The following is a 22,186-nucleotide window of genomic DNA, read 5'->3' on the forward strand; positions in this document are numbered from 1 at the left end:
GGTAGATAAGAATTTGGTTGTTGTTAGTCAAATTCTATACGTATACAGATCTTTGGGAACATCAAAGAATAATTTGGAATTTGAGGGTTGTAAGAAAACAGAAAGAAAAGATAAATGTGTTTGAATACCGACAACGTATTTAAATTATTCCAAAAATGAATTCGATGTTTAAGGATAAGATTTGATTCTTTAATGTATAAGTGTAGAATACCTTGACAAAGAGTAATTTTATATTCGTGATTAGATTGATATCTAATTAATTCTAATTAAATCTAATTAATTTAGGTATTTTTTTAATAGCGAATGTGTTAAAGGATAATTCTGAGTCTTCCGTTTAATAAAATTTTCGTAAATTTCCCAATCTATTGTGTATATCATCTATTATTAAGATGTACAACGTATTAATTACTAAACAGACAGAACAAAAGACGATTGGAGAAGCTTCTAAAATGAACATGATCATCGTATTTGTGAGCACGTTTGCGAGTGATGGAACGGTTTTGTAATTCAACACCAAGACAGCATCAATATTAGAATCTCGAATTACATGTAATTTTAGGAAATATAGTTTGAAGTAAAAGGAATCGAATATTTCCACCACTTTAGTGACTTTAGAGTAAAACTATGTAATGCTTGTAGCTAATTTTGTACATAAAAAATATAAAAGAATATACAGAACATTTCAAATAGAATATATCTTACATCCACTATGTTCCTAAACTTTTAAGTACAACAATAGCAAAGAAAAAGTATGGACTATCCAAGCCAAATACTTTTTAAATGCGCAAACGAGCTAATGTCTCATTTTTCTTTTTCTTTCGGTGAAAACGAGGCAAACACTTCCCGAGTCTTTTTAAAAACCTTCGGATGAACGTGACAAGAACACGCAAGGTACTTACACATATGGTAGAGAACCAAGTTTTTCGTAGTTCCGCTGTACTTTTGGAAAGCTCGATTTGTTGGCGCGAAAACCGTCACGTGACGATACGTGAGCGTGGTGTTAGCTACCTGACTTGCTTCCAATAACTGATAAAACTGCAACAAAAAGAGTATACGGATTATTACTTGAAAAAATCTTGAGAGAATTATTATATTTATTTATATTATATTTTCATCAATATTGTCTATTCTAATAGATATATTTGTATGTTATATTACATTATTGTATTTTTTCCATATTTGTAACAAATTCGATAATCATTAAAACACACCAAAGAATGTTTTATTCGATATATTACAACTTCTACCAGAAAGTGCATGTAGCTGAATGGAGGTAAATTTACACTAAATATTCAAATTCTGTGAAAAGCGGGAATGTTTCAAAACTTCTTAATGCACATATACGTATGAGCATATATATCAAGTTGGCGCATATACAATATTTTTTTGAAATTTAAATTTAACCGGTCAATATTACTCGCTATGTGCGTTATTCTCACCGAGCAAAGCTTCAAGTTTTATCCATATTTTGGAAAAGTGATATTTCGTATGCACAAACTTAATGTTAACAATAAGCAGCCAAATTAGTGTGCAAGTTAAATTGGGAAGTTGACGCAATCAATATGAATTTATGCAATATCAATATATGCAATGCTACATATTTTATATAATGTTTCAGTTTGTAAAATATAGAAAATATAATATAATTATCAAATATATTAAATGTCAAACCGTTAATAATAAAAAATCGTTAAAAAGCTATTTCATCCTCACATCGTTTATTACTTGAATTTTTCAACTAATTTTTGTTGTAAGGGAATAAAATTCAGTTTATAATGCATGATCACAAAAATGGTAGATTTTGTAGAATTTTACAGAAATATCATAGATATTCTTTTAAACCGTTCTAAATATACAGTGTCATTCTAAATTCTAGATTAAGGAAACTCTAAATGAAGATCTCTGCGAAAGTAATTAAGTTTCAAAAGTTTTTTCTTTTCTGAAGGATACGATGTTCTATAATAAAATATAATTTCCAGAGTATTCTCAGTTTTTATCATCGTCGCTAATAATCACACAGATAGGTGTACTTAATGCGATGTTAAAACGTATCCATTAAAAAAGAATAGAAATATTATAGATACTTGTACATCTGAAGTAAACCCTATATGACGTTCGAAATGATTAACAAAAATGAAAAACTACCATTTCAACTTTTCACTGATGTACAGTCATGTAGACGTTATCGCATTAGTGGCATTATGAAAGAGGAAACGAAAGAAGCATTTATCGATTTTCTGTCAGATTGCGAGCGTATAGGTATCATAGCGCAAGAAGTAATATGTGGAATATGTAAGTCGAGTCACGCTGGATTAAACTTACGATTGTGCATAGCGAATTAGCGATTCGCGTTCCAGAGGCTGGGGCAAAAGCGTTTAATCCGGCGCGTCGAATGAAATTTGCTGGGATCTTTCGTCTCCACCGAAAATTTGCACAAAGGAAGCTCGTTAGTTATCAATGCGCAATTAACCCTGTGCCAAGTCAAAGCGGGGAAAATATTATACCCGTGCGTCGTGAGTCACGTTTTCTTCTCCGCAGATGGAAAAACATGGTGAATTAAGTGTCAGAAAAACCCCGATGAAAGTGTATCCTTTCCTAAAGATAATAACGTAATTCTACAGGTTATCATTTGCTTTATTTTCAGAGACCGTCAAATGTACCTTCGCTGCGTTATTGCTCTATACCATCAAGTTTTTGTTAAGACGTTGTTAAGATCACGCTATTATGTGAAATTATAGTATTCACAGATTAGAAACTTTTTATTGAACGAAATAGTGTTACGAAAGTGATTTGAGTAGTATGATAGGAGTAATTTTAATACGTATGTTTATTATGATTTTGGTCCTATTTTATGTATAACTTGTAGCAAAGTTATTTATATAAAATTTGTGTGATAAAAATAGTTCTCATAACCTTCTTTGTATATGACTAATAATTTATTTATATAATAATAAATTTCTCCACATTTCTATAACACTTTTTAACGAGAAACAATCTAACAGTGAGAATCGAGTCATAGTGGCACTTGAAGAACATTTGGATGACAGAAATGGAATATTCTATAAGAATATCACCATATATAAGAATATAAAAAAATCAAAAGTTAATTAATAGAAATTCTAGTTGAAATAATTGATTTCTTTCCTTGAAGAAAGAACAAAAACACAGACTATTTCCTATTCACTATAATATTAAAAGAAATTTTATATTTTCAAAATATTTAGGATATTTGATAATAAAACGAGTCCTTTCAGTTGCACGCAACATTGCATCTCATAAACATGTCTTTTAGTTTTCTATTTTATACATTGAAACGATGTATAAGATTAAAAGAGTTTTTATAGGCGATTCGTATTTCATGGAATTTCATCGCTCCTCAGAATTTCATTCGGTTCGCGTTTGACATTTCTCTCTTTTAAAAGTGCCTTCTGTCGTAATAAAAGAGCAAGAGCAGAAAAACAAAAGCCAGACAGCGTCTGTCTGGCTTTCATGTCGCCGTATCAAATTGTTGCTTCTGAAACAGTCTTTGATTTATTCAACTTAGTTTGCTTTGAGATACCTACGATCTTCTTTTGTACAAATTGAATACTCATGGAATCTTCGACTTGTGGAAATCTTCTATACGATTCCAGTTTATATTTTATATACGTTTTAGTCGTTTCATGGAAGTCGAGTTTAACATATTCCTCAAAGGATTCCTTTCGAATATTACGAAACGCATCACATATTTTACATATCACTTCTATGTAATATCATTGTTACATTGAGAAACATATTAAAAATAATCTGTTTCTCTACCAGATTTGTTTATCTTACACATAACTCTTGATAAATATTTCCTTGAGGAAATAGTTGTTTCTGGTCGTAATTGTTATTACGAATTATACTAGTCACATTTATATGTGGTAAATTTAATTTATAAACAATTAAATTTAACCCTTTTATTTCACAAGACCATTTAAAGGATACTACTAAATTTCAATGTGTTATATTGCACATATATAAATACCAAAAAAAAGCTTTTATAGATTCAGGATTTTTATTCACTGTTTCGATAGGTATTTGTTCACAGTAATATTTTTTACAAATCATCTTGTAAATCCGATTATACAAGTTTTTAGTAATTACTGTAGAAATATATATGATATTTGAAAATAAAGAATGTTCGATATTCGCAAACATATGATAAGATATGTAAATAACAAATTTTTATTGGAATTCATATTCTTATGCGTACATTCATACCAGTGCCTATACATATATTGCACGGAACATATTAATATATTTTAATTACAAATACGAATGTGGCGCGCAATTACTTTCGTTAAACCATAATTTCACAGACAACGTAAAAATCTGAATCGATCTAACGAGGAGGACCTTTGGAACAAGTAATTATTTTTCCCGTCCAATAAGTAAGGTTCAATTGAATTTGTAGTTAAATCGATTGATGGCCAGCCAAGGCTGGACCGTCTATTAGCCAGTTTAATTAGCAAGTCCCAGGGGTCCGGAAATAGGGCAGCCGTAACGACGTTTACGGGCGTCATCGTGCTCGTTCGTCGCCTGAACCTACACGTTTATTTCAAGCAGTTAACGAACGACTTAAAAAAACCTTTCTGAAACATCAATTATGACATTATATTACGTGTAACATCATAAAAGAAGAACCCTTTTTTATATTCTTTGTCGCGATTGTTAAATGAATTTTATAATGAACGATCCTCGTGTTATTAGCAACGAGCTTTGTGCAAAATTAGGAATTAACGACTGAGCACGATGTTATTAACATAATAGCAGCTAGCGGTGTGCCTTGTATAAAATGACGTGTAACATTTTTTATTCATTAGAGAGGAATAAAGTTTCATTAGTATTCATAATTACTATTTTTTTAATGAAAAGGTATTATGATACCAGACAAATTGTTACTTGTGTTAATTTAATGAAGTATTTGTATATTATAAATTATTTAAAATACAAGTTTTTGAAGGAACGATTGAATCAAAGGATTTGGATATCAAAGATACTGAATTGAATTGCACTATTACAAAATTCAAAGATATATGAAATTTATTTTATGTGAAAATGATGTTAATGCATCTGTAAATTGCTATTTGCAAATAAATAGTATGACTACTCGCAATAGTTAACAATATAACTGAAAGATGAACCAATCATTATAGAATACCGAACCACGTGGATCGACCGCATCCTAGTTCAACTTCCACTAATTAATCAGAAATTTCCTGCCAGCTTCGTCGACCTGGATGCACAGCTAATAGAGCTCGGTATGAATTCGCCTTCCCAATTATCTCGTCGTGTACTAATTACCACGCATGAGCACGAACAGAAAGTTACTCGGTTATTAATCGCAAATTTGATATCGAAAGCTGATCATATTTTTTTCAAATTATACGTATTAAGAACTCTTAAGAGAAAAAATTATATCGATAGCGATATTTATCACTGATATTATCAGACTGTAAAATATTATATTCTGGAAATGGTAATCGTTATTAAAATATTATCTAATATTTGTATTTGTAATTATAAAACATTCCTTTAAATCAAACATTATGATGTTTCCAACAATTTCATCAAGTTATACCGAAATAACGTCGCTTTCTATGACTTGTTCACTTTTTTCAACGTTTACAAAATATATCTGGTCAATCATAAATATAGAGAGAATATTTTTTTACCTAGATTTTGGAAGACAAAAAATTAATTCATACATGGGAAATCGCAAATTGGAAAATATTCAGCAACGAATAATCGGATAACACGGTACGATGGATATTTTCCTTCTCGTTTTGTAACAGAACACACGGTCTGATTCAATTTTCGCTACAGGTCAAAGCGTTGCGTGGCCAATTTGTGAAAAATAACGATGAAACACTGTTTTACCCTGCTCTGTTCTGGTCTCTCTCTTATATGTACCGTCCACTTGTTCTTTTACAAAGAGTTCCAGAGTAATGGAGACATGTCGTGACTTCGGGCAATTAATACGGGTTCATTCATCAGGTGCGCGAGAACAAGCAAACTTCAATAAGAGAACATAAAACATCATAGCCATGCAAATTATGGTCATATTGTGGAATTAATTTCATAATGAAATCACATCAGAGTATACAATCATATCGAATTAGGAAATAAAGTAGCATTTAAATATCTTCACTTTAAAAAACAGCGCAAGATCAACATTCTTGTGAAAACAGTTAGGATAGACTTTCGTGTACAATCTAACTGATATTATTTACAACAAGTTATTATTATTTATAACAAATTACAAATTACCAACATTAAATTCTCTGACACAAAAGTAAGAAATTATGAAATTGAGAGAAATATTAAAAGGGGTAGTATAAATAAACTCTGGTATTTCTAGCGTTAACGATTTATTGGTCACGAAAAGAGAAGTCATTCGTTCTGACGGAAACTGGGTACAGTGATCGATTGGTCGTTAACGTTACCAACTAGAGGATCCAACGAATCTCATCAGCCGAGATAAATTACGTCAAATTTTCGATCCGCTTGAACCTTTGGTAAACTAGACAGGGACCAGGCAAAGCTTACGACCTGAAATTGTGGCACGGGGTTGTTTACGAAATCGAAGTAATCTGAGCTCATGGATGCGACATCAACAACGACAAGCTGAAAATTGGATCACATAGGACACTAATGAAAGTGCAATTTTTACAAGAATTCTTTTCATAAAATGAAAATATTCGTTGGTAGTTTAATCACAGTTTGATTAATACCTTTCAAATTTTTATCACATTACATAAGATTTGATTGTTTTTCTCCTTCTCCCTTTTTTAAGTAATTTATTCTTTAATTAGGTTACGCTATATCTTTCTCTTAAATTTTTCAATTTCTCTCATTTATATTTTGAATTTTCCACGTTATTATTGTATTTTTTTACATAAGGAACAATATTTTAGAAAATGTATAAAGTAAATATTCAATATCTTTAGATTCTGTGGGGGGAAAAATATGAATTTCCATTTGAAAAATGTGTGTCTTTCAAATTACATTGAAAAATTTGACAGAAAAATGCTTACCTTACCTTGTTGTGTTCTACGTGAGAAACAAAATAGAAAAATGTCTACATATCCTTTCCCTCGTCTTAATCGTTTAGCAGTTACATATACAAACATAAGCCATCGATAGATAAATTAGAATTTTTTGAATTAAATATAATTTCACCAAAATAAAAGTGTGACTTATCAGGAAACATACCATAGTCACTCTACACTCAAGTTCTATTTACTAATTTCATTTGTCTAATTCTTAAAGAAGTATTTCATAGTCACTGTACAATTACCTATGTTCTATTTTCCAATTCTATTTGTTCAATCATTAAAAAAATATTTGTAAAAAGAGATCACTTGCTCTTTGTAACATTATATGCAAATATCGGTAACGATAGAAGATTATGTATAGATGGTCTGCTATGTGTCCATCACTCTTTCTTCGAGCCAGCGGCTAGACGTATCGATAACGCATTGAGTACGTGCATCGAGATATTGAAATGTGAACCACGTATTCAATATAAGGGCTTTTATCGCGTTTCAGCGGGTTCACCCTTTGCCTGGACTTTTCGCGGTAAGCCCCGTGTCCTCTCGCCCTTAGGCAACCATTCCAACAAACGCGTCCAGACCAATTTACAATGGAGTCGGTTCAACGACGCGTGCAGTAACCTGGCGAATAATGCATCCGTGCCACGCTCGAGATGTGCATCGCGTCGCAACGTCGGAGACGACATTGAACAGCAAATGGTGCGCAACCCTCAACAAATTCAACGAGAATGGTATCGTTCGTGTAATATCCCGAATTTTTGTGTTTACCGAACTGAAATATAGCTACAAGGGAGAAGAATTTTAAGTATTTGCTCGGATGTGGTCTGTTCGCAAACTACGCAGTCATATTTCGCATTGAACCTGTTACGAGTCACAAATGTTGACTCGTGAAATCAATTGAGGAAGCATTGAAACAATTCCACTAATAAAAATTTGAGAAACAAACTTGTAAGTATAAAATTGTGTATACAAAATGCTATTTGTACATTTATTTGGACATTTATTACGAAAAGCTTTCATAAATATATTACGTGGGTTCTATAAAATATTTTTTGAAATTTAATTAGTACCGTAATGAGACACGAGTGTCATAATTATGTTGGTAAAGTTAGAAACAAAAATGAGGTGCACAAGATATGTATTTCAAACATACACAAATATTGATCTGTACTACTTACTTGATATTTTTTGAATAGTACATTATACACATGTAAATATATGTAATTTGAATCATTATATGGAAGCATTTTATAAAATAGTATTTTCAAATTACCATACTTAGCAGGAGCAGATGAAATTAAAAAAAAAAAAAAAAACAGACGATTAATGGATGGACAAATATTTATTTGCACTACTTATTTGGACTTCTTCGTACATATAATTTCAAACATTATATAGAATCATTCTGTAAAATAGTGTTTAAATGTTCATTGCTATCAAGCAAAATATAATCTGATGGAAATATAAGGGTTACATATATTATTTGCATGCGTTAGTAAAACTCATCTGTGAGCCGACTTATTTACCTTAAATTCAATTTAACAAATTGCGTCGAAGATTATAAGGGAAAGTGTACGTGAAACATTTTATTAGCGTAATTTCACGAAACGCTGTTAGATTATCCACGCGTGACAATAACGTAGTATGCAAATTAATAGGGCGAATGTTCCGGCTCCTTGAATCTTTGCCTGTCGGTCTATATGTATATCCAACAAATGTACACTTGACCGACCTACAATAAAGGAGACTCAACGGAGTATGCAATAACGTGGCAAATAATACATTCCCGGTGCGTTTTCGATATATATGCGCGGTATCGTACCGCAAGCGCATGGCCAACAGAGACGAAATACGAGGGCAAACAACTTCCTGTTGTCGACTTGAATTGAATCAGTCAGATGGAATTTCAAATATTTTTGAATTTCAATTGATCTGTAATTTTCCACTATAACTCGATGACAGTGTTGATTGGTTGTTTTGCATTTTTGTATTAATATAGATTGTGCAAACAGGCCTTGAAGCAATAATGAACATTTTGAAGAGTATTCTAGTTCATTGTAATATCAAATCTTGCATACAATTATAGTCTAAAAATAGATGGTTATGTTTGTTTGTTTCTTTTAATTAGAATTTTGCCAGATTCTTTGTTTTTGTTTCTTTTCTGTTTTTCTTGCTGAAGAGATGAAATAAAATTTGCTGACGAATTAAAGAAAAAAAGGACCAAGCTACATTTGCGTGTATGCTTCCAAAGAGACGCATTGCAGCAAGAATTTTTCATTGGAAATTACAATTGTACTTACAAGCTCATCGAATAATTTATTAATTCACGCAGCCAATATTTCCTACAGTCTTCTTATTCCACCGAACCTCCAACTTAAGTTCGTGTCAACGATACATCTAAGTTTACATTGTACAACTGCAAAGCCGGATTCTTATCATCCCTAAATCGTTTGCAGCTAAAGACCGCCATTGCGTGTGCCTTATCACAGGTTCGCTCATTCGTTCTTCGGGAACATTAATACCAAGGTGGCCAGCAAGAACAATTCAACGGAGCATAGAGAGTGAAAGTGAAACGAGAAGAAAGTCGCACCATTTCGTGATACACAAGACCGAGTATGAGAAAAGGGGGAGAACGATGAAATAGAGTCGGTAAGTTAGCAAAGGGTCAAGTCTATATAGCAGACTCGTGCTTCTGAGTTGCTGCGATAGAACGAGCCAGTATTTTCACAAGGACGGAAATGAGACGCGTCCCCATCCTCTAACACGCCCCCATTTATTTTTTCATCGTGAAGGGTAATGCGGGTATGGCGAATGCTGCGAAGTCCGCATTACACGCGCAGAGACATAGTTTGCACAGAGCAGTGGCCATTTTCTGTTTTCGCAGGCTCTGTCGTCGCGTTGTGGATAAAGTTGTTCAAACAAGATAATATAGTCTTTCATCAGTGTCTACGTTGCATTTTACTGCGTTACTACTTGGATAGTTCAAAGGCAAAGTGATTAAATACGATGTTTGATAGAGTTAGAGAATTTCTGTGTACTACTTTTAGTAGAATGTGAGAGTCCTAAAGTTCTGCAGCTTGTTAACAGCTGGATTTGGGTCTGGTTAAGGACGTATGCAGCATGAATGCAATTTTTCTGAGGTTTCTTTATTTATATTTTTAATTCTAGCTATATCTTACACCATTTTTATAATTGCAGACACGATATATTGATGCATTTAATGCAAAAATTCCTTGCAACAAAATCATTAATATCTTCTTAATGAGTGGTTAGACAAATTTTCATGTTTTTACTATATAACACTAGCTATATTGTTAATATGTTTTGTTTAAATATTCTTATATTTTCTGATTCGTAGATATGAATCGTAGATTTTGCATTACATATTACGTTTATTAAATCAATCTGCAAACAAATTCTTATGTTTGATTATATTCTGAACATATACCTATAAACACGTGTAATATCCAGTATTATTATATAAAAAACGAAATCGTCTCTTAGAGCAAAACTACTATTATCCAATTGTACATAGAATTTTACTGGCATAGAGTGATTTAACGAATGTATTGAAGGATGATTGGACGAACTACTTTCCATTTAACATCGTACATGATCAAGTTATATACATAATCATGGAACATAATCAATTTGCTTCACCCTAAAATTTCTATCAGTAACAAAATTTCCTATTCACCGATGCCCCAACACCATGAACGTAACATTTATCTAGCAAAGCAATCAAGATTCGGTCTGCACGATCGATCTTACTTACGATTTCATGTATCAACAGACAAGGGGATACCCTTGATTTCCATAACATTTCATAATCTGTGCTCGCAATTTCTGGCAGACACGAGATACGAAGGCAGGAAATTCACGTAACGCGTTCGTGAGTCATCGACAGGACGCATCCCCTTCTAAACAACTTGAAGAAATGAATTCTGGGTGAAGGAAAATCGCAGACTGCCGCCAACGAAACGACCCCTTAAATTCGACCCCTCTACCATCATCACTGTTTCCCCTAGATCCTCCAGGTTTCGCGTGACATCTCATGAATCCTCTCTCCCTGTTTGCCAGCCATCGTGATGGAATACCCTTAAAAGAGAGATGACCGATGGCTGTTTCAAACTGTGCCTATGACGCATGGATAATTTGAAAATGATCGTCGCACAGCTTAACACTGCCAAAACTGTATTCGGATTGATTGCTCGCTGTCTCGTATAAATGGAATTGTTCGAAATCAGTCTGCTTCGTTTGAAGTCACAATTCAATTTAACAGATTAATATTTCATTCGCGGTGTAATTTCGTTATGAATAATAACTTATTTTTTAGAAGGAGGAAGATTAATAGTTTTTTTTAATTGTCCTGTGAGATCATACACCGAGATTAGAATCAGAAAAACAATAAAATCATCCAGTCGTGTTTTTCTGCGGTGAATTTCCTTTATAAAAATTTCTAGTATTAACATTCGTAGTCTAAAGTCTTAATATTCTTAACTATTTTAACTAAATATAAGACTAATCAAAAAGATATTTTAGGTTGTGTTAGATTGCAATCTTTAATCATCATTAATATTCTATTTGTTTATTTATCTCATATAATTTCTTAAATATTGAACTGCAAATAGCATACGTGTAGTTCTCGCGTTAAAAAAATATTCGTGATGAGACCTACAAAAGATCTACAAATTAATTTATGAAAAAGAAAGATGGAATCTATCGGAATCATATAACTCCTACGGGACTATTCACAGGAATTTCGATCATTCGACACGCGTACCACTACACAACATTAAATGTCATCCGCGTCGAACGCGTGTTGCGAATCTGAATGCGGAAGCGCTATTACGATTATTTCGGAAGGCTTCCTTCGCTTAACGGTCGCATTAGCAGGCTTCGGAAGCGGAGGAGCATTACTGGTATCGATATTCCGTGGCTTTAATGGTCATACTGAATATTGATTACTAATTAGTGGCATAATCAGCGCGATCCAAATAGTTAATGAGCGACGGGGTTAAGTGTCCGTCCGAAATTGCCAAACCAGGGCAGCCTGCGACCATTAACAATCATTTTATTGTTTTTCTTTAGGCCCATGTGAATCTGGCCGCCGAGAAAACAACAAACTTTTTAAGCGGCCATTAATTTTTCGAATGCCGGATGCTTCTGTCAGACGATCGATAATATTTAGATTCATAATACCGTCCAAATTTCACAATAACGATTTTTCATTCGTTTCCCCGTTTCATTTACTAATTTTTAATAGGAGATTTAAAAAATATTTAACAAATTGCGATATTATTTAATGTAATCCGTTTTTAAAAATTTGTAATATCTTTCATTAGATGTGAGGATACCGATACATCGAATTTTTCTCGGTAATCCTAAAGCATTCGTGAGACTTTTTTGGTATACTACAGGTGGAATCATAGGAATCGTTATTGAATATAAGATTTACGTTTTCTGGAACGTTTCGCTTGACGAATTGCACTGATTTAACAAGTGTAGATCAATATAGCGTTCATTCTGGTAAAACCACTATTCAAGTAGACAATGCGTCGCGCAGCTTTACTCGCGTGAAAAATCCGATCACGTATAATCTGGCCAAATGGAAAATAGAAGTTCAAACATATATTCCTGCAATCTTTCTATAAATTGGGAGAAACTACCTATAATCCGTATCATTTCATCAAATCATTTTATCGGGTCGTTTCATACTATTTCACCAAAGAATAAAATTCAAAAATAGAAAATAAAAATCTGAAATAATTTTCAATAAGAATTTTATATCGAAATATCGAGTACATTTTCAGCTAAAATCCTTGTAAAGTGAACTTCAAAATTGAATTACAAGAACTTTTACAGAGACTAAAAAGCTTTGCTAACAAAAGAACAGTACAATATGTGTTAATAAGAGTTTAAAATTTGATACAATAAGATTACCGCCACTATTCTGTTAAATATGAAAAAGGAAGATTTGACATTTTTTTTCAGCAAATTTTACGATCCTTAGGATTTGTTTTTCAACATTTTATCCACATTCTAGTCTCCGCGGAAAATTCGTACTTTTTTATCTCTAGGATACAACGCTCCCCGCGTAAATTATTTTTTCAGTTGTTCACGCTAGCTTTGTTTTACGATTCGTTTTAATCACCATCGCTCCGCCAGATATTTATTTTTCCTTCATTAGCCTCGTGAATAACCAATGTCACGAATCATGCCGCGTTTGAAACATAAAGCATTTGAATTCAAAGCTTTTAGCGGTAATGGTTCTCTCTATTCTAGTGTTGACACAGCCGCACCAAGTGGCTGAGATGTTCACTGCTAGAAGCCATGCTACAGTCTCTAGTATCTGAATTAATAGAAAGCCATAAGCTTCCGAATCAAGAAACCAAGAAATTTTCGATTAATGGAATATTCACTTTCGTTTTTAACGAACATTATTTTATATTTTAGGAGATATAATATTCTTACCTTTCTTCTTTCATTTTTCATTGAGTTAGGATTGGTGATTCTTTTATTCGTCACATTATTTATACATAATTATGGTATACCTTATAAAGAAAATATTTCTTCATAATTAAAACACTTTATCCAGCAGGATATTTAGTATTCAAACATCCACTACCCAGACGTTGTATTACTGGAACAGTATTTTTCTTTCATTACTTTACTTTTTCATTATTATTACATTCGTTAACACCTCGTGTATAACAACATCAAAGAGGAGACTTTTGATATTAACTATTAAAATGAAACAAGAGATGCTTTAAAAACTTGGAAAATGGCAGGAGTACCGCAAACATCTACGGCAAACATACAAAGCATTTTCACTCGAAAACATTTATGATATCAAACAAAAGAACTTTCAGGTGTTTTGAGGGACAAACAGGATGTAATTCAACATAGCATGAGATATTAAAAAGTCTATGTGATTCAAAAACGATTCTGTCATAATTGTTTCCCTTATAAATATATATATGTATACTTTTTATTTTTGCGTATTCAAATTTATTTCATAAATGCATAAATACTTGTAATTATTAAAATATTGTTACGAATATTCGACGACGACAATTCGGAACGTCAGCGTATGTATAAATACCAATGTATATCGTGGCAGACAATTAAAACGGTGATCGATTTTCACCACCATCCGAAATATTGATTAAATAGAAAAACAATCAGTTGATTCCGGAACTTTACACACTGAGACCACACTGAAATGAATATTCCAAGAATATCGTACACTGTATAAAATTGTCTATCAATACTGTATGATGAAACTGTAAATAAAAGATATGTTAGAAATGGAAAATCGGCAAAATTTAAAGAGAAGTCAGAGAAATCACGTAACAATGTTATTCTTTCTAGAATATAAAATAATTACAAGACAAGCAGAAAATTACATAGCGATATCTTTCATATTTTTCAAGAATCAATATATATATCTGTAAATTAATCGTAGAAGTTAGCATAGAATTACGATTACCAAATCATCGATCAATTTTCTTAATTTATTTTCAGAGTTCTAGAATAACTGAATTCACGAGTCACAAATATTCCCTTTTCAGCTATTTTCATTTTCCTCGCGGTTACATCTCACTTGAACTACCTCCGTTTTACAAATTTATAGCAATATCCAAGTCCAATGTATACCAGTTTCGAGAAATTTCACATTTCAAACTTTTATTCGAAACTGTCCAATAATTTCCACCGTTTACGGCGTATGGTTATGGATATAGTCGTAGTTAGAATAATTTCCTCCCTGCGGAATCAGTGGCAGTTTTGTTATGCTTCGAAACGCAAAGTTGGTCTTTCCATCTTGTGAGCGCGTGGAAATCGGAGCCACGAAATTTTACATGTATTGTTTTGTAATTTAAAACATTGCCTGAATTTTCAAAAGTATCTAATGTTCTCGTATGTTACTTACTTTATGTTACATACTGCAAACAACTGAAAGAAACGTACGGGGTGTGTTTTTTTTTTTTGTTGTTGTATGCACCAGCAGCTTTTTAATTTTCCCAAAATATAGTAGAAACATAAAGCTATCATATACTTTGTATTGTAAATTTCTTCGTTCTGAATTTATACTGTAACATATATTTTATTGTTCAGCTGATATAGTACAGTATATCATAGCATTGTAGTACTAAATGGATGAGTATTTTATAGTACTTTACTCTCTAAAATTAGGAATTTATTTGAAGAATTAATTCAAGACGTAAATTATAACGAAATTATAGTAGTACAATTGCTTACAATTAATATAATTTGCGAGTTTTATGCAGTTATTGTTCGTTTACATAAAAATGGTTTTGTAATTGGCAAATTGTTAAATCATCGCTGTAGAATGCAATAAGAAACGTTTGTGGGAAATAAATTTCGAATTCTACTAAATCCAATAATTACCTAACACGACTGGATACATTTAAACTTTACCATAACATATTTTTATGTCAATGATAAATATTTTGATTTTAAAATACACAGTATCAAGCAACACAAAAATGTGTTTTTAAGAGATTTTATAAAATAATGTTTCTGGTAACTTTTATCACTTTATGAAGAACGTCATAATTGATTAAACTGTCCAAATTAATTGCCCGAAAAACGAGAAAGCGCACAACAAATTCAACGTAAGCACGTAATTTTTCACTCAAAAGCTCAACAGCACATCATATTTACAGCTTTAAAATAAATATATTCCTCAAATATACGAATTAACTGGGAAACATCCAATTTTTGTTTAATAATTTAACACGCGTTTCATTATGCGTATTTAGTTTCTTTTAGCGTTCACGTACGCAACGAAACTGTTTATTCGATTGTCCAAACGCGTTCTTGTTGTGCCTACTGGACAGTTTCAAAGGTGCAAGTTTGTATAACGAGAACTTTGAATGTAGGCAACAGTATTTTTGTCGTCGTTTCGAATCAAAACACAGAACTGGCGTTGTCACCCTGCAGCCATTTTTGCGGTCACAGGAAAAAAAACTTGTGCTACAAAATAGCAATCACGAACGTGACGCCTCATATTTCAGTCCATTTTAGTTCACTATATACTGTGTTCTCAGAATATCGTCTGTTCGCTGTATGGCAATTGCAACGATAAGTAACAAGAAGAAAATGTAAAATGTATATAATCTAGCGATTTATAATGTTGTAACGTTTAACAGAGAACATTACAATTATAATTTATAGAATTCGTACAATTCATCCATAATTCGCATATTTAACAGCATGATTCGCATAATTAACTAAATATAATACTTAAATGTAATAATTTATATATAATCAATCTATAATGATAATTCATGTAAAGTTGTAATAATATATTGCAATTAACGCAGGATAGTTTAATATATTCAACGAATGATTACGTCTTTTTGTCGAAATATCAGCTTCCTTTTTTTCTTTTTTCTTAACAAATGATAAATAACATGCCATTGTCTTTAAATCACGTTTAGGCGTATCTAAGTTAACTTGATCAATTTCAAAATGAAATCTAAAATTCGAACTCGTTCGATGATTCACGATAAATAATGGACGAATAAGAAAATATTGGAAACGATCTTATTCCTGTTACTATGCCTTCAAAAAATTTACGTACGATAAACAGTCGCGCAATTATACCAAATAGAAGGAGATCCTATCAAAAGCGTTCTGTAATTTATCCTAGTAGCAGTGACCTATATTATTGCAGTGTGAGTACCACCCCATCGAGAACGATCTGTTGTTCCCACGAGGAATTTCACTCCTCGTTTATCTTCATTATCGACGTACCTGTCCCGCACCATTGAAGGCAGCGGTACATGCACTAAATACGCTTCTGTGGTTTGTACAAACATTTGAATATTTATGAAAGATGCATCGACGATCAGTCGTCGTTATTCGACGATCGCAGTTGATCGGTGCCAATGACCGACGCGTGTTGTTCCAATGCGATCGATCGCGATCACGATTCAGGCTTGCGGCAAATGTTGTGTCGGCCGCGTTCCTCTGCGTCTCTCTTTTCCACACCCTCTTCTTTTTTTTTTATTTCAGCTTCGAACAATGCTTTTCCATTTACATTCGCTGTTTACATCGCGCGCGCTCCACGCATCGCGACTGTTTCTATTTGTTCAACTGAGTTTCTTTTCTTGCCCTCTCTCTTGTTTACTCGTTTTCTACGTTTTACAGTCTGTCCCTTATGCTTTTTTCTGAGTTCTCGAACACCCCCTTCCTTGTTTTCTCAGCTTTCATTTGACCACGCCGAATCCCGTTCCCCCTTTCCGCTTCCGATATTCCTGAAAATTTTCCACTTGAATCAAGCGAATCGGCTCTGTTCGAAAGAAATAATCGGCTTTTCCCGCGACTTTCGGGATCAAATGTTTCTTTCGCTTAACAAGTGTAGGGGAAAAATATTGTACCTTCATTAAAAAAGAGAGGCTGGTAGATTTTATCTGTACAAGATTTTAAAATGGTAGATACGTGGATAAACGAATAAAAAAGTCAGTCCTTGCTATTTCATCGTTATTTTACTTCTTTTTACGACTTTCTAATTTAACTGCCACTCAAATAGTCCGAGGATCATTCTTATGTAAATGTTTAACTATGTGAAAACTAATAATATGCATAACAAAGTAACTTTCAAACATAAAACAATATACACACGTTACTGAATTATGATAATTACAACACAAAATATTAACATTGGTTGAACTTGTTAGTCTTGACAAGATGTAAACGTGCATAATATAATTCCACTGTAATAGACTCCATTACTTTCTGAAACCGCCCGTGTCAATTGCAGAGATGCCACTAACAACGAGTCTGTTTTCAGATATATGTAGATGGTTAAGAAGTTGCTGGCAATCACATTTGACGAATTACAAACAAATTGTTTAACTTGATCCAAATAACCTTAACTCATAAAATATCTATTATACTACTGCTTTTAAAACATTAACATTGTCAAAAAAAGCCTAGAATACCTTATTGTATATCAACCTATATATAAGCCAATTACCATACAAATAATCAAACCATCCATAGCTCCAATAATAAATCACGACCCAGAAGAAGAAGCTAATAAGCATAATTTCGCTTATTGTTTACCCATATACGTGGCACAGTTCTTAAACAAAGCTATCCGTACCATACTTCTTCCTGATTACGGGCAAAGAATCTTGAAAACTACGCGAACGTGAATTTAAAGAGCCCTTTCGTCGAATCGTTATAAAGTTAATTGGGGCAGCATCGAAAGCTTTGAAAATGCGGAAAGTCGTTACCGGTTGGCAACTTTAATCGAGAGGGTCACCGGCTACTACCGAGTTACTGTAACCCATCCATTTCTCGGGGCACCGATAGCCGAAAGAGTAGCAAAGAGAAGTAGTACGAAAAATGCCTTGGAGAACAGCTGGGAACAAGAAAGAGACAGACACCAACTACTTTCGAACCGGTCTCGATCAATTAAAACTTCGCTGAGTTTGATTTATTGAACGATTTGAACTGATTGTGGCTTCGCTGAAAAGACTAGTTTCCACCCGTTCGATTTCTTCTTCGTCGTTTCGTCGGCTCGGTTACCAGAAAGCTTTGACTTCGAACATCGAAAGCTGCGCCTTTCCGATTGCTTACCATCAATTCGAGAGCCCACGTTCTTGTTGGTAACCACGTATACCTCTTATTTACCCAGCACTTTGTCGAGAACGTTTGCAGATCGGTTCGATGTAAATCTACTGTGTGGAAACCTGTCTTCATGCATTGGACTTTGTGAATTTTTCTCGACGTAACATATTTAGGTCTCTGTTGGAAACACAGAAATATGTTTGAGGATCGTAATGGTAACTTTTAGTTTTTATAAAATAACGTTCTACGTTTACTGTTATAAGTGGATTGTGGATTTTCATGCATCCATGGGAAGCTTGAGGATGCAAAAATATACGAAATGCATATATAATAGGTAAAAATATTATATACGACGTATGCGTTTAAAGTATAATATTCGCTATAACATTTAGTAGATGAAACAATTTTTTATCTAGGTTCTATCTTTTTTTTTTAATTATCTTCATAAGAATATGAATGTATGGAAGTAATCAAATTAGAAACCTTAAATGAGGAGGGCGTAGGTTTAGATAGGTGATTAGATTGTACATGTACTGAAATTTAGGTATGTTTGATAATATTGGAGAAATATTATGATCCTTTGTGTTCATTAATTTAGGTCTATGGTTACGTAAATAGTTGCATAAACTTAAGTATGGTATCTCTCGGTTGTCTGCTAATATCGATCCATTTACCAAAATTTTCAATAGCTCATTACACATACGCCTTCTTAAATAAATTTGTTAATCTAATTTTATTAATTACATAAAATATTTCAATAATTAAAAAACTATTGTTTCATTAATAGGAGATTTGATTTTTTCTTATTTCATTATTATTAATTTTATCATCTAAACTATTGAGTCAAACAAAAATAATCTGTTCCCAAAAATAAATCTTCAATTTTTTATGTAATCTTTAGATTTTTTTAATTTTTTAAAACATAGAAGAATTTAATAGAAATATTCATAATTTCATTTACAACTTCTATATAATATTTTGTTTGATGTTAATTACTCATGAATTCTAAGTCTAAAATTATCAAATTATTAATTAAATGACGTTTAATACAAAACTCTTATGAAATTCTTTGCTCATTTTCTCAACAGAAATTATTGACTTCTTTTTTAACATCTATAAAAGGGGAAACATTATCTAACAATTGCTCAAATGTATAAGAACAATTACAGACGTTCTTTACTGAGACAAGGCAATACAATTACAATATCGACTTTATGGAACAACAATTTCACATTATTAGTGGAACATCAAAGGCTATCTTCATTAGCTACAATTACATTATTTTAATTATTCTCGTAGGTAAATTACTCCTCATTTAAATAAAAACTGAAATACCAGTCGTCGAAGTTGCTTAATAACGTTAATGAAAACCAAACTACTGCCAATGATATTGCACTCATTACTGTGAGTTAACTCAATTCGTACTTTCCTAGACTGTGACATAACACTGAATTACGTTTATTGCTAATTGCTTCTCCATGTGGTACTATTGTAATTGATTTATAGTAATTTATTCTTAAGATAAAACTATTTAAATTTAAACATAGCTTAAAACATGCTTTGAATATAGTACCATTAATTCATAAAAGAAACTTTTACAGAGATGACAGCAGCAGTACACATTAAACACCATGTAAAAACGCCCCTTTAATCTTTTAAATTGAGCACGCGCATCACGAGATCCACAAAGGAAAATTTTACAGACTATTACGATCACATAAATTACATGTTTGTGACTCTTCAGAAGGTACAATGATCTTGTTAATCAACTGTATGTGTTATTGTCAGACTGTAAATATTTTTGCATAAAATATGAATGACAGAAAAAATGGAATATTATCACATTCATCTAAACCTTTACCGACCATTTATATCAACTTTTCATTAAAATTCTTACCAGATAATGAATATTCATACGTTTATGAAGCTGTAAAAAAAAAAAAAAAAAAATGACAGAAAACTCATAACACACAAAAATACACAAATTATTTAATTAACAATTATCGAAAATAATCCGAAGTCATTACAATATCTAAGAGATGAAATACATAAATCTTTAGATTCTATTGATCTTCGTTTAAATTCCATTTCCTTAATGGTGCTCATAAAGTTACGAGTTTATCTAAAATAAAAATTCATCTTTTATCAAGATATCGATTCACATCTTTCGATAATATTCTCATACTACTTCTCCAAATCAAGGACATACATATTTATATTACTACATTATAACCATACTAATATAATTATAATTTTATAAAATACCATGTTCGTATCACCATATTACAATTATAATAATAGAATTATAAATATCATAATACTCGATACTAAACATCATGATTTATTAAAGAACGTAGGAGAGAATCGCTTAAGAGTTATTCCGAGCAATTTAAAGGAATCTCTGGCGACGCATGCTCTCTTGTTTACCGTTGCCAGGTATCCCCTTGAACCGATCGAGAGACGAAGGGTTCGACGCAAATCGAGTTTCATCCCCGTAAGAGGTTTCACCCTACCACATTTTCCCCTCGACATTGGGTCCGGGATTCGTGGCACGTTATTGGCACGAGGGATGCGTTTATTTACTCGGCTTTTAAGCAGCTTGCACCGCGTATTGGTCGAATTTGCCGCGAGGGTTCTAAATCAATTTGATCGTCACGGCATAAATATATCGGAAGAACGAATCGTCGGCCAGCTTACGCCATCGTGAAACCGGAAGCAAGCTTCAAAAATCCTCGAAGAACGATCACAGGGAGAAAATGACCTTCTTTTTACGTGTCTTCTGTCAATTTCTCGTCGTACTTGGATAGCACGGTGTAGTTGTCGGAATTCGTTGGTATCGAGGGAAATTTTGATGAAGTTGAAAATAAATCCGTCGTCGCATTGTCGAGTGTACGAGACCTGTCAATTCAACAGCGCTCTGATATTAGGACGCGGGAACTTTCTTCCAACTAAATAATCCAGCGGGCGTCGCGTCGATGTAATTTTCCGTTCCCGCGATTGGGTTAGTTCCCAGTTCACTCGGGACTTGTCTGCTTATGTTGATGTAGGCGTACTGAATCTAATATTCGTAACGAAATGTCGTTTTAAAGATAGAAACTGAAGGAACGACTCATGAAGGGGTATTAACGAAGAACATTTAGGAATATTAAAGTTAAGAGATTAATGTCATTGACCCTCAATGAGAATTTCAAAAGTCTGCAAATCGATAATAAAGTGTTTGATAGAGATTAGTAATGAAAGAAAAAATTATTGATTCTGATATTAGTAATAGAATTTAGTCTTAAGAGAGGAGAAATGAATTTGTCAAATCGATGAAATGTATACGAAAGAATAGTAGGAAGAATGGTGTAACACATAGTGTATGCAAAAATATGATACGGCAAGATATTTTGATCTTAAAAGCTAGCTACGTGGAAGTGGACCTAGTACTTAATAATTAATTAATCATTAATTGAATTCCTACGGTTTTATAAGAAATGCAAAATTGTTTTTTACTTCTA

General features: G+C 32.7%; 2 protein-coding genes across 6 annotated transcripts in view; one reads left to right on the top strand and one right to left on the bottom strand.

Moving 5' to 3' along the window:
* Positions 1-22,186, bottom strand: part of Fas1 (fasciclin 1 Fas1 domain-containing) — a 385,067-nt gene that overhangs the window by 135,887 nt on the left and 226,994 nt on the right. For all 4 annotated transcript variants that reach the window (XM_033346503.2, XM_076621242.1, XM_076621241.1 and 1 more), the window contains exon 2: positions 900-1,035. In XM_033346503.2, the coding sequence (XP_033202394.1) occupies positions 900-1,035 (136 nt within the window). The remainder of the gene's footprint in view (positions 1-899; positions 1,036-22,186) is intronic.
* The window catches only part of Orc3 (origin recognition complex subunit 3), a 234,957-nt gene that overhangs the window by 32,133 nt on the left and 180,638 nt on the right, over positions 1-22,186 (top strand). Inside the window, exon 13 of one of the 2 annotated variants that reach the window (XM_076621244.1) lies at positions 7,576-8,039. The exons of the other annotated variant lie outside the window; for it this stretch is intronic. Coding sequence (XP_076477359.1) covers positions 7,576-7,632 — 57 coding nt within the window. The 3' untranslated portion in view covers positions 7,633-8,039. Of the gene's footprint in view, positions 1-7,575; positions 8,040-22,186 lie in introns of those variants that run through there. 2 annotated transcript variants of the gene reach the window in all.

Source organism: Bombus vancouverensis, chromosome 9 (assembly GCF_051014615.1).
Source record: "Bombus vancouverensis nearcticus chromosome 9, iyBomVanc1_principal, whole genome shotgun sequence".
NCBI lineage: Eukaryota > Metazoa > Arthropoda > Insecta > Hymenoptera > Apidae > Bombus > Bombus vancouverensis.